This window comes from Taurulus bubalis (assembly GCF_910589615.1).
Source record: "Taurulus bubalis genome assembly, chromosome: 1".
NCBI classification, from domain to species: domain Eukaryota; kingdom Metazoa; phylum Chordata; class Actinopteri; order Perciformes; family Cottidae; genus Taurulus; species Taurulus bubalis.
Genome location: NC_136589.1, coordinates 40298436 through 40313661, shown reverse-complemented (window position 1 = coordinate 40313661; position 15226 = coordinate 40298436). Strand labels below are relative to the sequence as shown.

At 46.1% G+C, this 15226-nt stretch overlaps 1 protein-coding gene across 1 annotated transcript in view; it reads left to right on the top strand.

Annotated features, from left to right (window-relative positions):
- Positions 1–296: 296 nt before the first annotated feature.
- The window catches only part of zeb1a (zinc finger E-box binding homeobox 1a), a gene marked incomplete at both ends in the record, with an annotated part of 51386 nt that continues 36456 nt past the window's right edge, over positions 297–15226 (top strand). Inside the window, one exon of the mRNA XM_079237926.1 lies at positions 297–354. Coding sequence (XP_079094052.1) covers positions 297–354 — 58 coding nt within the window. The remainder of the gene's footprint in view (positions 355–15226) is intronic.

Below are 15226 nucleotides of genomic sequence, written 5' to 3'. Positions count from 1 at the left end.
GCGGGACGGCCCTGAAAGAGCCCAAGGACCACCGCTTGGAAACGACTTTGAGGGCCATGTGCGGCCAGTAGGAGGGGCCATGTGCTGAGGTGTTTGAGAAGGTGACGCCGTAAAGGCGGCCAGTGTGTCGCAAACCAGGTGTTTCTGCAAGAGGAGGAGGGGAGGAAGGGGAAGGTGATGTCGTAAAGCGGACAGGAGAAGGGAGGGGTGAGGAAGAGGAGGGGGGAGACAGGAGGAGGGAGGAGGAGGAGGAGGTGACTCGCGAGCGGCTGCGCTTCAGACTCAGCGAGAGGATCATGGCGGATGGCCCCAGGTGTAAGCGCAGAAAACAGGCGAACCCGAAGCGGAGCAGCGGTAAGTCCAAACTCCTCCGTGAAGCCGCGAGGCGGGCTGCAGGCGAGCTTTCTCTCTCGGTGAACTCCTTCTGGATACTTTTGGGGACTGAGTTGAACCACGTTTCGAGGAGTTTTTCTTTTTTTGTTGTTGTTGAGGGGTGTTAAGGGGGGGGGGGGGGGGGGATATGCGTTCATATCCCAGTGTGGTGGTGGACCGTTATACCTGGCCGGCTCCTCTCTCTCTCTCTCTCCGCCTAGCGGTGCACGGGGCCGCCTGACAGAGAGGACCGTTATCCGGCTATAATAACCCCGAGGAGCGCCTTGGTAGATAGCTGTCCGCGTTATTACTTTCCTTCACTTTTCTGCCACTTTTCTGCCACTTTTGTGTCCCCCACCCCACCACCACCACCACCCGTGGCCAACACTTGGCGGCAGGTTGCGGGGGCTTTTCACACAACAACGTGGCCCGTTACGCGCAGTTTAGTGGTGAAGTTTACGCTTTTTTTCCTTCTTGAAGGGCGAGGTTTAGTTTCACGCTAACGTGCAGCTCTCTCGGCCCCCGGACGGTGCAGTTTCTCCTTCCCGTTCAAAATAATTCAACTTTTTATCGGTTTGTGTCGGTGGCCGGATGGGCAAATCGGGGCTGTTGCGGTGAATGCGTGGTTTCTTTTGCACGGGGTTTGGTGTGCTTCACTGATGGCAGAGAGATGCGATGTGCATTTCATCTCCACCAGCACATGTCTCCTTAGTTAAGGTAAGAGATATTATGGATGTTGTATTTTTTTTTGTGACAAATGTGTCTTCATGCATGCGTGTCCTCCCTCGCGCTGCACCAGTGCAGCTCCACTAACGTGACGTTTTCTGTTAGTCGGCGTGTTTTGGGCTGTTGATCGTCTTGCAAATTGCCTTTTTTGCACATTTTTCACTGTTGCTCTTTGCACCTGTACATTCGGGGTTGATAAACCGTTGGCAATGTTGAAAATAAATCTGTTTTTTTTCAGCTGCATCTTGTGCATTATTAAGTATGTGTTTTCTAAGCATTAGTTTCGAGTCACTTCATTGCATAATATGGACTTTGAGTATGTTTGTGTTTGTCAGTGTTGACACATTTACCAGATCTTTCTTAGAGGTGTATTTGTGGTTATATAGTTGTAATAACCTCTATTATCAGCTATATGGCGTTTATCTCATCACTTTAACAATGATCTCAGAATAGCTGTTTGTGAGTTGGGGCATCCTTTCACACAATAGAGTATTTTTAAATCCACCTGTTATGAAGTAAAGGATATAAAAATAGGATTCAGGTGGTACTATTTTAAATATACACGACCATTTAGAGCCGGCGTCTCTCATTGGTCGGTGTCTTACCTGTCCTCTCCCTCTCTTACATCGCATCAGCCAATAAAAAAAGTAACCCCACATATTTATATATTTATATTCACCGTTACGAGGCACAATGTGTGTGAGCCGAGGGGCTGGAAAGCACCTTTTTTTTCTTCTTCTTCTTCTTCATCTCCTCCCTCCTCTCTCCTGGTGACGACACGACGGTGACTCTGTGCGTCCGTATACAGGAGCCATCATCATCATCACCACCAGCATCATCATCATCATCATCATCATCATGTTTACCTGAACGCGGATAACGGGGCTGACAAAACGGCCTAGAAATAAACAGAAATTAACACCTGCGGCTCGCGACCCCGTTTTTGACGGAACAGGATCTGCTCTCCGTTTTCCCCCAAAGGCTCTGCGTCTCGCGAGGAGCCGGAAAAAGCCGCTCCAAATGTCAACTTGTGCAGGTAGAGATGCGTTTTTTTTTTTGCTCCTCTGTAATTGTGCCCATGCAACGCTTTCGCATGGATGCTCGCCTCCCTTCATTCTCGCGGGATTTAATCTCATCGACACGCATTTTCCTTTCTGACCCACTTGTGCATGTTTTATCGTCCCTTTTATGTGTTTTTTGTTTGTTTTGCGGTGGTGCGCGTGTGGATTGGTCGCCTTGTTTTGGGGGGTCTCGTACAGCTCTGGTGAGAGTGCACGTAACACGAGCGGTGCATAAGGTGGTTTATTACACACACACACACACACACACACACACACACGCCGTGTGCACGAGCAGTGCGCATGGAGCTCCCCGTCAAACCTCTCGTTTCCATCTATTGTGTTGCGGTAATTCGTTATACAATCTCCTGAGCGCTGTGCGGAAGGGAATGGCGGTCAGTACCATTACTGCAGTGAAGGCGGGGTTGCTGCTTCTTTTTCTTTTTTTCCTCTCCCTTGGACCGGGAGACAGCCAGGTACACGCAAGGTGATGCAACACCTATAAAGGTGTATTTTTCCACCGGTTTCCTCGTGATAACCTTGTCGTATATAAAATGATGGAGACGCTCCTTGTGTGTTTCATTTCCCCAAGTATATTGCGATTAAATAAGATTATAATGTGTGTCCGCGTGACGGTGTGCACACTCAAGATGGCTAAAAAAAAAAAAGGTGCCGTGATTCAGTGCGCACCGCTTTCATCTGCTGCGTCTCCTTTTTTCCCACCTGCCTCGATTCCAACGTGTTTTTTATTAATTAGATGGTTAGATGCCACTCCTTTGTATTTCCAAAAGAGCTGCCGGACATTAGCCTGTGCTAACGTGCCACGACCTCCAAGTCCATGTCGTCCCCATCACGTGGCAAACACCTGCAGAGCAACTATACTGACGCAAAAGCTACTGAGGAGACGTCTTTAGGTTCATTGGTGGACACACTTTGTCATTTATTAGATTATGAGGAAACAGACTGTGCCCTTTTCTGATAATCACTCATATTCTTTTTTTTGTATGCTTTTCGTCATCATTGAGCCAAATCGCCTAACAAATATCAGTTGTTTGCCAATCAGATCTTTTATCAATGAATGCATGTTATAATATCCCAGATCAGTGGTCCAAAACCCAAAGACATTCAGTTTAATTCCATTTTATATATAATAAATCCTCACAGAGCAGCGGCAACCAGAGAATGTTTATCGTCTTTGCTTGGAAAGCGACAATATGCATCGAGCCCATAAATATCGTGCATTAATCGATTAATTGATCACATTTCACCTCAGATGTCCCGGGGACTTCAGCGGGACCGTGTCTATTATTATGGATTACGGCGTGAGCACGTTATAAAAGGGCAAAGCATTACACATAAGACAGTAATCAATATTAAGAAAAAGACGGACAGCTGTCGAAGTACACGGTCCTCTTAAACTATGTGTGTGTGAAACCACAGTCAGGTTTCTTGGGTCCAAACCACAGCGTCAAAGTTGGCATCGCATTTTATTTTGTGGTCTTATTTACACGTTTCCCAATTACGTTTTCGGTAACTAGGACCGTTAGCGAAATCATTAGCAGATCATTATCAGACGGATTAAGTAATCTGCCATTCTTGCTGGTTAGAGGCAGCAAATTAATCTGCTACCAGTTCATGTCATTTAAGATAAACATGGTCTGAGCTCTTTGCCAGCGTTCATGCATTAAAAAAAAAGAAAAAGAAACGCGGCAATCAGGTGTTAACATCCATCTCTTAATACTCATAAAACCTTTTGTTTTGGGGTCATTACCTCCAGTTATGACCTCATTCATAGTGAGGCCCGCTGCCGTTTGCTCGGGCCGAGGCTGGGACTCGTATATATTTGGGCGTCTGTGCCGCGTTCAAATGGCATCGTCACGCTAACCTGCCCGGTGTTAATGGCCGACAGTCAGCTGGCCTCACTCGGCTTCTTTACAGAGATGATTTCCCACCAGGCAGCCAGTGTAAACACGGCGCTATAAAAGCCCAGTAAGTGATGAGTGCCACCGAGCTACCGGCCTGCAGAGACCCTACACAGCGTCCACTTTTCTCTTACTCTACTGTTTTTTTTTGCCTGAATTAAACGCTTACCACGCATTAGGCCGTACGTTAGAGAGAGTTGCGTCAACAGCAAGCACACTACATAAAACAGTTATTCCTGCGTGTGTGTTTTTGTAGTATAATATATAAGTAATTGCGTGTTGATTGTCCGCAGTCCTCCTGTAAATGGCAGGTGTCCGCCGCCGCCACTTCGGTCACGGCGCCGCCGTCCAACGGCGTTCCTGTCGCTTGAAAAGTGCTCCGTGTTTGTACGCGAGTGTGTGTGCTCTCAGCTGGGCTGTAATCTAACACTGCAATTTAGGGACTACAGGAATGCAGCCTGGTGTTAACATACCTTGACAGGATAAACACAGCGGCCTGCTCCCAGAATCGGACTGCTCATGTGCCTCCAAAACACAGCGGGGCCCCCGGGGGCCCTTCATCCTCTGTATACACGTCCGTCCTGCAGAGGATTTTTTTTGGGGAGGAAAATATGAGAAGGGTTCGGTGTCCTGTGTGTGTGTGTGTGTGTGTCCTCGAGGTCAAACACACGCGTTGAACGCTTTACTTCGCTCATGACACATTTGTAAAGCGGAGTATTTCAAATCCAGCGTTGTTTACATCCTTGTTTACCAGCCGGCAGTCTTCTTCTGAGCATCCTTTGCCGCTCATCTCGCCGTGATACCGCCACCTGTAGCTCAGCGCCATGCGTGGACCTGGTGCTCGTGCACACGATGAACAAACCCACTCCCTCAGAGAAGAGAAATAGCTCCACCAGAGGCCCAAAAACTCCACAGTAAAACCTTCTAGAGCGGATACTGTTTGAAAAAAACTATTCAAAAGCCTTCACCTATATTTAATAAGCACATGTACGTTTGATTCAATAGCATATGGAGCTTTTGTAGCGTTTACAACCGTTTGTAATGCCGTTTCTTCTATACGTTACAGGTCAGGGGAAACAGAAAAGAGTGGATTTGAAAAGTGCTTTGAATTACCGCGTTAAAGGGAAACGTTCGCGTCTCTTTGGCGACAGGCTCTTTGATCAGCCTGCCGGTTGTTTGATGTCACGAGATGAGTAGCATTCTCTCCGTGCGCCTGGTATTTATTCAGCCCTCCTCTGTCGATGCGTAATGCCTTATTAACGCCTCGAGTGTTGTACAAGCAAGCTTTGCATCGTCTTGTGAGAACTGCGGCACCTCAGCCGGAGCTTAAAATCATCCCGTGACGTTGTACAATCACGCGCTCTCAAGCGCTGCAGCGTGTTTTGCACTCCTTCATTCTTCCGCGTTTGTATAAATGAAGCGGTTTCTTGCGGTCGACCGAAAGGCGCTCCGGTTGGAGACGGAGCAGGAGAGTCATGTGAGTGTCCCGCTGCCTCCGAGATGCTATTCAGCGTTTCCACCCTGGTGCACTCATTAGATTAGTATGATAAGTAATAATAGCGGTTTGAAACGTTCCGTAATCAGTGAGTAAATGTAAGTACATAAAATCCAACTTGATGTTCTGCCTATCAATAGGGCTGCCCCCTCTCTCGGGGATTTAATCGGTCGTTTTGGTCTCTGAATGACTTTCCTCCAAGAAACTCATGAGCATAAGTCTTTTTAAGGGGTTCTTTTGTATGATTCTTTGTAGTAGTTGATTACAAAATTGACAGATTAGTTTACAAAATAAGTGTGAGGTTCATACGAAGAAGCTGCTTTCTTATATGAAGGAAGAGCCATTTTTGTTTAATTTTTTTACCTTACTTGTTACTTAGTTAGTTTTTGCGTAATGTACATATTTATGTGCCTTTGTTGTGTATTTGGGAGATGGCAGTGGCAGAAGGAAATGGTCCTGAGTGGTCTTAGAAGTGGTTGTGGTCAACAGTAGCTGTTAATTGATCCATGACCGCTGATCATTCATGTTACTTTCTCCCTTTGCTTTACAGCCTGGGGCCGTGCGTGTGTGTGTGTGTGTGTGTGTGTGTGTGTGTGTGTTGCACAAATGGGCCTGTGGAATGACAAAGCACTACAGGATGTCTTTAGCGAGTCAGCATTAACCCCTCCCATCGCCTTTTATGGTCCAGAGGGGGAGGTGCGTCCAGCCTACTGATGCTGCTGCTGTGACTAATTGAGCAGTGTGTGTGCGTTTGTGCGTACGTGTTAGCGAGAGTGTGTGTGCGTGTGCGTGTGCGTGTGTGTATGTGTGTGTATGTGTTAGCATCAAGGTGGGAAACTGCTACTTTGCTCCAGGCTTTGCATAACAACAGAGGCCTGCTTGTTTGGATTTACATGCATTAACATGGTGCCTGTTAGAGGGAAGAAGAAATCAGCGCTTCCTACTGGTGCGTTTCAGTTGGATGACGTCGGCCAATAAAAGGCACCTTCACAGATGAGACGCGGACAGTTGAAGCGCATGACTCAATGCGGCCTAATTAAAAAAATGCATACACCTTTAAAACAACACACACCTCCAGGCTCTGACTTGTACATTTTAATAAAAGAGCCAGAGTCTGGATCATTTTTAGTCATCAGCCACTTTAAATATCATTCAGCTCAGCACACATAATTATGGGTTAAAAAAATAGTGTCAACAATATCAAACTGTGGCCCGAAGGAGTGTTTATCTGGTGGGTTTTTTAAAAGGGCAGAAAGCCGGTGCACAAGTAGCTGAGCTGAACACTGAGTGGTTTTTGTTTTAGTTACCGAGGTGATTGAGTCGGTTCCGTTTGGCAAACGACAAACGAGTGCAAGCGCGAGCTTGTTATCGTGCAGGTGTGATCTGCCCCCGCCGCTCGCGAACACTCGACATGAGAACTATTTTTAGTCGAGGCGGAGGGGAAATGGAGTGCCGCTGCCCTTCTGATTTGATACGAAACCGAGAGCGGCCGATTGTGTCATTCGGGCTTGCGCTAAATGAAATCTGAAACATATGTTAGCTTTGGAATCTCAAAACTATAAGTTGTCTGCATCGACAGTGTTGACAACACAGGTTTTTTTTTTTTTTGAGCCACCCAGGCCTCTGCCGGTAGAGGTCAGAGGTCAATGGAGCAGGCCTGGAGCACCAGGAAGCACATGAGGAGCCACATGTGCTCAGTGAGCTGCACGGAAGATGCTCAGTGAGGCTTGTTTGGCATATTGTCTGTGCGAACATTACAACTAAAGTGCACAACTATAAACGGCTTTCTTCTTTTTTGTGTCACATCATGACAAAAAGGTTTGTACGTTTATTAATAAGTAATAAAGCCAGCTGTGTCTTTACTGCACAAGTGTCACTTTCCAAATACTTGATTGTGTCGAGTGTGCACGACTGGAATTGCAGTTGAAACTTTTTTTCAAAAAGGGAGGTGGAAAGTGAGTCTTTGAATATGTGACAAGACCCTTTTTTTCTGCAGAACTAGACAAATATTCCGCCATCATGTCGAATCACAGACCGGCGCCAACGTCCTTTGCTTTCTGGCCGATTTGAGAAATGCCCCCGTTTGTTGCTCCAAATCAATGAACCGCATCCATCAGTTTTAAAAGCTGCCGTGCTTTCAAAATTAAACCGTCAAAAAGATATGCGTCAATGCGAATGAATGGAGAGCTCAGCATAGAGGAAGAAAAGACCCACTTTCTGGTGTTAAATTAAAGTAATATGGCGAATATGGCGAAGCCAAATCCTCCCCTGAACTTGAAATGCCGTTTGAAATTGATGTCATGAAGAGCAGAGTTTTGCTCGCTGCCACCTACGCTCAAAACAAAGCCCGATGCGGAACCAGGACTGAGATTTACCTCTGGTGCATACAATCTCAGAGGAACCAGCCGAGCTTGTGTAAGCGCTTTTCTTGAAGGAGGGGGGGTCCTCTCACCCACTTCCACGAGTAACCTGCCTTTCATCGCTCCTCTTCAACCACCTGCATATTCATGCCTTCAAGAGGCTCCCACCCCTCGAGCAGAGCAGCTAAAACTTTAATCTACGCCGTGTGGCGCTGGCCGAGGCGCGAAAGAAACAGCCTGCGGTGAGGAGACCCTGTTTATCCTGCTGCCGCTGACCGGCCTCCCTCCTCACACCTTGTGCGTGTGTGTGTGTGTGTGTGTTAAAACCTCCATATTTAAATGCATGTGTGCATTTGCATTAATGTTTAATGAGGTTTTTTTTTTACGTTTGTGTGATTGTGTGGGTTGTGTGTGCGTGCAGGCCAGTGTGTGTCAAAAGAAAGAGTCTCATTCAAAGTCCTGTGTGTGGGAGAGAAGGGAGAGAATGGGAGGGATCACTCTTTCACACTCAGCCGCTGGGAAACTCCTCTCCCTCTCCTTTGGTGGTGGTGCAATTTGCATATCCTGCCGTCCTCCATTCTCTTTTTTTCTTCTTTTCTGCCTGAGAAGCAGAGCGGAGGCCCAGCCGGCTCCTCCAGCTCGGAGAGAAATCAGCGAGAACGCGGCCCGAAAGCTGGCGGTCCCGCCTCCGGGCTCGACAGCGAGCCGCACGACGCTGTGCACGAGAGAATAAACCGTGCATGTTGGGCGTTGGAGTGGAGCTTACCATGGGGACGCATCAACCAGAGGAGAAACAGGTGGCCGAATAAGTAGAGATGGGAAAGTCAAAAGATCAGTTTTAGGTTATGACCTTAAGAGCCCGGCGGGTCATCCAGTTACCAATCAAACGGAGCCTGAACGACTCCGTTCATCGATTGATAGAAAATTGTGTTCACCCCCAAGCAAAAGTTTATTTTAGAATTCCAGTTTCTCATTCGAGAGGATTTCCTGCTCTTCTTGGTCGTATCTGATGGTAAACAGAATATTCTTTGACTTTTGGACGGTTTCAGCCTTTGAATCGAATGTTCTTAAAACAAGTTATGTCTACTATCTGAACTATTTCTCACACTGGTGATTCCTTTTACAAAACGGGGGTAGAGCAAATGCATATAGAAGCTGACGCTCTTAGGAAATAAATGCAAACCGCTGTGATTTCTGACCTGATAGATTTATTGAACTTGACCTCAAAGTTCTACAGTATGAAGTCATTATGCTCATTATTCACAGGAACGTGTGGATTAAAACCCACAGCGGGTTATTTATTCTGATGTATAAAACCAAAGATCTCTCGCGAGATTTCAAATTATTCACGATTGAATTAAAAGCTTAAAAGTCAAACCTCCAGTAGGAGCGAGGGGGTTTCAGTCTCTGGAGACATAAATCCTGAGCGGTGGACAGGTGTGTGAGGACGGGCCTGGACCCACTAAAGACGCCCCGGAGACGTCCAGCGGATTCAGCGGCAGCAGGACAGGTGGGAGTGGAACGGCGAATTAGATTAGAAGCGCAGCCGAGTGATTCATTCTCGTCTTCTTTCACACCGGAGAGCCGCGCCTCGTCTCAGATTATGGTGTGCATGAAACGAGAGGAGTCATAATCACCTCGCTGCTGCCGAAAGAACGAGCTGGAAACCCATCTTTAAAAACACCTGCTGTTTGGTGGAAATCAGCCACGCCCCCTCTCTGAAGGGGGTATTTGGGGAATAGTCTGTATAGTCCGCTTCATACTTTTGTATTTGTCACGTGATCATCATATAGATCTATTGAATTGCCAAAAAACATTGTATATCTTTATATATATACACTGTCATCAATACATGAAATGACGCATTTCGCCATAGAACATTTGATGCCTCCAGCTTCTTTAAACGGGAACATTTGCTCCTTTGCTGGTCGAATACAAGACAACAAGCATTTTTGAAGACGTCACTTCGGGACATTTAGATGCACACGTTTTGACAATTGTTGATGTTTTATCGCTCCATTAATGGGTAATGAAAATATTGCAGAGACAGTACTGGTTCCTGATTGCTCGCCTTCTGGGCCGTGCTGCTGTTGGTGTTTAAATACCATTCAGCTTAGCAGAAATGCTCTGAGAGACGTTTGAGGATTAGATTCGACAGGATCCTCTCTTGACGGCTCCCCTCCATCCTGTGTCCTGTCGGAGGAGATATGAAAAGAAGAAGAAGAAGTGGAGCACACCTCTTTCGCTTGCAAACTAAATATATTTAGATGCGTTAATAAACTGTCAGCGTAGATTTGGATTCGTACGTTGACGCAGAACATGAGGAGTCGTCCCTTTTTTTTTTGTGAAGGAGAGAGGCTGAAAGGAAAAGGGAGTGTTGTTATTGAATTACAGGTGATGGCTGCTAATTGGGCCCTCCAGAGGTTGTGTGTGTTTCTGTGTGTGTGTGTGTTTGGCTCAGGGGATGCAGAGTTGATGAAGCTGTTAGGGGTAAAGTGCAGGGGCCCCCGGTGCGTTCCCTGAGTGCCGCGCCTTAGAGGCCGTCCTGTCCCTGCGGAGGGAGCGCTAATGGAAGCCACCTGGCCCTGATGGATTACGCCCAGGCCGGACGGACGGACGGACGGAGGGACGGCGGAGCCGGTGGCGGCGCCGCTGTAATCGAGGCGGCTGCCGAGCCGAAAGAGGGCCCCCGTTTTTATTTATTTGTATTTGTATTTTTACGAGCTGTGGGCGAGAAGCAACACGTTTGCGCCGCAGCCGCGACAATAACCGCGTTAACGCACCCGCCGTCATATCTGAACACGCGCTATTTCACCATCACAGAGTCATGTGACGTGCCATGTGACTTAGCCTTACGTCAGTCCATGAGTTCATAGAAACTCACATTGGATCTAGAGGGAATAATAGATTAATACTTCAGGTATTTCACCAAGCAACAATACCATCATATTTACTGGTTCCATCTTCTCTCACATACACATCTGCTGATACTTAACTGCAAACTGAATATATTTGCGTTTATAATCGTATTATTAGCATATTATTGGACAAAACTAACTTTTTAAACCTCATAGTTCATGTTTCTGCTGAGTCATGACTGTGTGTGGAGCCCTATTATAAAGACTTTCTAGAGGAGTGACTTAACAGTGATGTTTTCACAGGGTTTTAACTAAATTAATATTCAGTTACGATGTGTGATTTCTATGCATCTCTTTGGCTGAGACAATGGCACCAGCACACAAGGTGTTGGGCTTCATTTCTTACTGTAGCTGAGAGATAACGTCTTTTTTATAGATTAGTCAACGGACACGTTGCTGATCCATTACGTCAACAGTAAGGATTTGCTGTTATTCTGTGTTTTTAATGCAGATGTGAATTGAATATCTTTGGGTTTTTGACTGTTAAGGAAAATAAAAAGGCGAAAAAAAAGAACCAAATCGTTAAAAATACTTCAAAGACCACACAGATAGCAGATTAATTGAGAGAATAATGGGCGGGTTAACCAGTAGTTGCAGCTCTAGTGTAGCTTCATGGGTCGTGCGTTTTGCTCACTACACGGCATTTTGAATTAAAAACAATGACCGAATCTAACTGTTTTTCTGGCTCTTTTCACTGCATATATGTATTTGTTTTTATTCATCATGACATCCAATTTGCGTTCCCCCTGTAATCGTGATCCTTTCTCCCGCTTTTCCGTCACCGAGAAAAGCTCAGCCACTTTGCTCGATTTCTGTTGATCGGAGCCGTTCTGGCATCGTTCGAGGCGTCTGAATCACCTCACCGGTCTCTGCTGCAAGACTCAAGTTATCAAACATAAACCATTATTGTGTGCGTTTGTGTGACTTGTTTACCTTCAAGGAGGCGTGCCTGCTATGACAGGAAGTATGTGCTCATACGTGTGCCTTCTGAGTGCAAACATTTGTGTTTACTTCATTTTTTTATAAAAAAAAAGCATGTTCTTAAAGTTGCACCGCCCCTGACATTGATGTCTCTTTTGTTGGTGCTCAGGAGATCTTTGTGCAAACATAAAGGTGTCAAGACCACATAACCCACAGTGTGACAGTTAACTTATTGACATGATGTGCCACAGCACATTATTATGTCCCGGTAACCAGATTTTATTGTTTTAGATTACGTTTTACTGGAGGCAGTACTTTACGTTTTTGGCACCGATCTGTTGGAATTTGGAATTCTTTGACCTCGGCCTGAAAATGTTCACTCCAAATTAGCATGTTGACTTTGGAAACCATAAACCGGTGAAGTCGGCGGGCGAAGAGTTTAATTTCCTGCCTTCATCAAGTGTGTGTGACCTCAGCAGAATTTCTGGCCGAGCTGCAGTTTTTCCTTTTTTGGGTTATCGGTGTCAGAGAACCGGCTCAGGTGGCGCTCCGAGGCGGCAGCTTTTCACATCTCGACTGGCTTTCATCAACGCCGCCGTTTGTTCCCTCCTCTGGCTCTCACGCAGCGGGCGCCTTAACGCGAGCTCAGAGATACCGGGAGGTGATGTCGCCAACCTGTGAGGAGGCTCATTACTCACCGGACGCTTTGCCTCTGAACAGTCGGCGGGCCGAGACCCCGAACTCGACAAGAGACGTTTTCTTTGACGGCATAAATATCCAAATTCTGTTCTCTCTGCACACCAAACTATAATATATGTGTTCCCTCAAATCTGTAAGAATCTCACATTTGCTACGATACTAAAGCGATCCACGAACAACAAAAATATATTTTCTCGTACAATTAATCGTTTGATCAATTGACAGAACATGTGTGATGTCATCGATTAAGAAAAACATATTTATTTTTGATTTTATACACAGCACGTGTTTGTCTCTTCTGACAAACACGCGCCAAACTATATACCAAACGGTTAATCCGTTTATGATAATAATTGTTAGTCGCAGCCCTAAAATGTGACGTAACTCTTGAAATGAGCTCTGAGACGATTTGGGAACAGGAAAATGGTGCATGCAACACAAATGTAATCCAAAATAGGGAAGGTATGAAGGTGGAAGTATGTTCACAAGTTTTTACTTCATTCATGGGAAGAAGAAAAAACGTCTCTATAGACTCTCCCACTCAGTCCATGAAGACAAGTCCAGTTTATTAATCAGCTGAGCATGAATACAACTGAAAACAAGCAGATTTGCTGCTATTATATGTGTGTGTGTGTGTGTATATATATTTATATATATATATATATATATATATTACACCCGTCCCAGCGTAGCAGGTGTGCCTGGGCTTCAGCCCCATTACAAGTCTCATAAATACCACCTGACACCGTTACAGCGGCCAGGCTTCGATATAAAACTCTCCTCCCGTGGCGTGAGCATGCAGCCTTTCAGCACAATTATATTATAGCACACTTCAGGGGGGGGGGAGCTACACCTCTGCCCGGGATGGGACCTCTTAACAGGCCAAGCTGGTCTGAGCGCACATGCTTTCTCTCACGGCGACTTACATTTGAGCTTTTCCATTTTTTTTATTTCCGCATTTAAAAAAGCACTTTGTGACTGTTTTTCTTCAAATTCATTTGACTTTGCGTCGACCGCAGCTGGCTCCTCATATGAAGATATTTTGAACATGTTCATTGGAGGCTTTAACCTTAAAAACCCATCCCAAGGTGTTCTAGAGTTGAATCACTCTGTAACTTTAAAGTGAAACTGGTCACATTGGTGGCTCGAAGGTGTTTTAAATTATGAAGTATTTGTCGGGCGTCCACTTTGTGCAGATACACCTGCGCAGTGCTCCTCGTTGCCGTCTCGCCTGGATGACATTTCAGTCGAGCAGCGATCTGAGCGAGCTTGACATTTTGCTAAACTGCGTTCGGAAAAGGTTCCTGCCTGTCCCCGTGTTTTCCTTCCCTTCCTTCCTGCATTGTGCGACTGCACGCATATCCTCTCACACTACCTATACATCTGGGGAGTTTGCTTTGTACGCCTGCAGGTTTAGGATTGTGCCTTTTGTCTTTGTTGCCGTTCAGATGCCAGAGCAGCCTTGAGTTGTTTATTTTTTTGATGTTTTCCTTCAACACACCTGTAAAGAAAGAGTAGGTTAGCATCTCATTATGCTCTCAAAGCAGGTCATTGTTTGTTTTCCTCAGCCTGTACACACATGCAAGGTTTCTCCTGCTTGTTCGCTCTGGTGGCCGCACGTCAGGCCACATAGGACCGTTGGATCCGTTGGCTTGTAAGTCGATAGACCAAAGTGACTGTGCACCAAAACGCAGCGGTGTAATGAGGTGAAGTATCTTTGAAAATACATCACGCCCGAAGCGGTGCCTCCTCCAATCATCTCAGAGGTTCATTTGAGCTTCCCAACAGCACAAAGCAGATCCACTCAGACACGAAGCCTTCCCATCCCGGGCACAGACTCGGCTCCCAGCGTGACGCTCCCCTCGCCGACAGCCGCTCAAAAGCCAGCTAGCTGGCCGCCAGACATCCAGACGGCGGCGGCGTGGTCTTCATTTAGCGAGGACAGAACCGCCAGGCCGGGGCGAGGCTACGTGCCAAGGAGCCGCTGCCAACTCCTGACATACTGTAGACGGGCAGGTTGTTTTGTTTTTTTGTCCCCGAGCCGGCAGTGCCAAAAATACCGTGGTGTGATTATAAGTAATGTGATGGTGTGAAGTCGCCCGCTGGATTTGGAGATGGAGATATCGTTAGTGGGGAAAGCCGGACGAGGAGGAGGAGGAGGAGGAAGCTGCAGCTCTGTCCGCCCTTCATCTGTGGTCGATATAAAATAGTATGTACAAGAAGCATAAATATAGAATAGAAGCTAATACAGTAGGATTGCAACGCTATTTTATTGTAGTTTTTGAATTTAAAATGTATAAGTAAATGTTGTTCATTCTCTCCGTTTGTTGTCTGATCTGGTTCCTTAATGTGGATTACGAGGGTACGGACCTCAGTTATTCAATGAACCACGTTCATCACGACTGCTCATGCTTTCATGGAATCAGTCGGCCAAAAACATCCTTAGCTTCTCGGACGATAATCATTTTTAAAAACATGGCGTCCATCCACAACAAACCGAGTTGTTGAACCAACAAGGACCAGGACGTGAAGCAGAAGAGAGAACTGAAGAAAGCAGACTTTTTTTTTTTGTCTGCAGATATTCAAACCGTGATGTCACTCACTATGGAACATTAGCCAAGAGTTACGAGTAGACAGAATACACACCTTTTATGTCGTGCTCTTGAGGAGCCTGTGTGAAACCTGACGGCCACCATGTTTTTTGTATTATCACAGACAACATGTCTCACTGAGAAAAGTGACTGTACTTTTATCT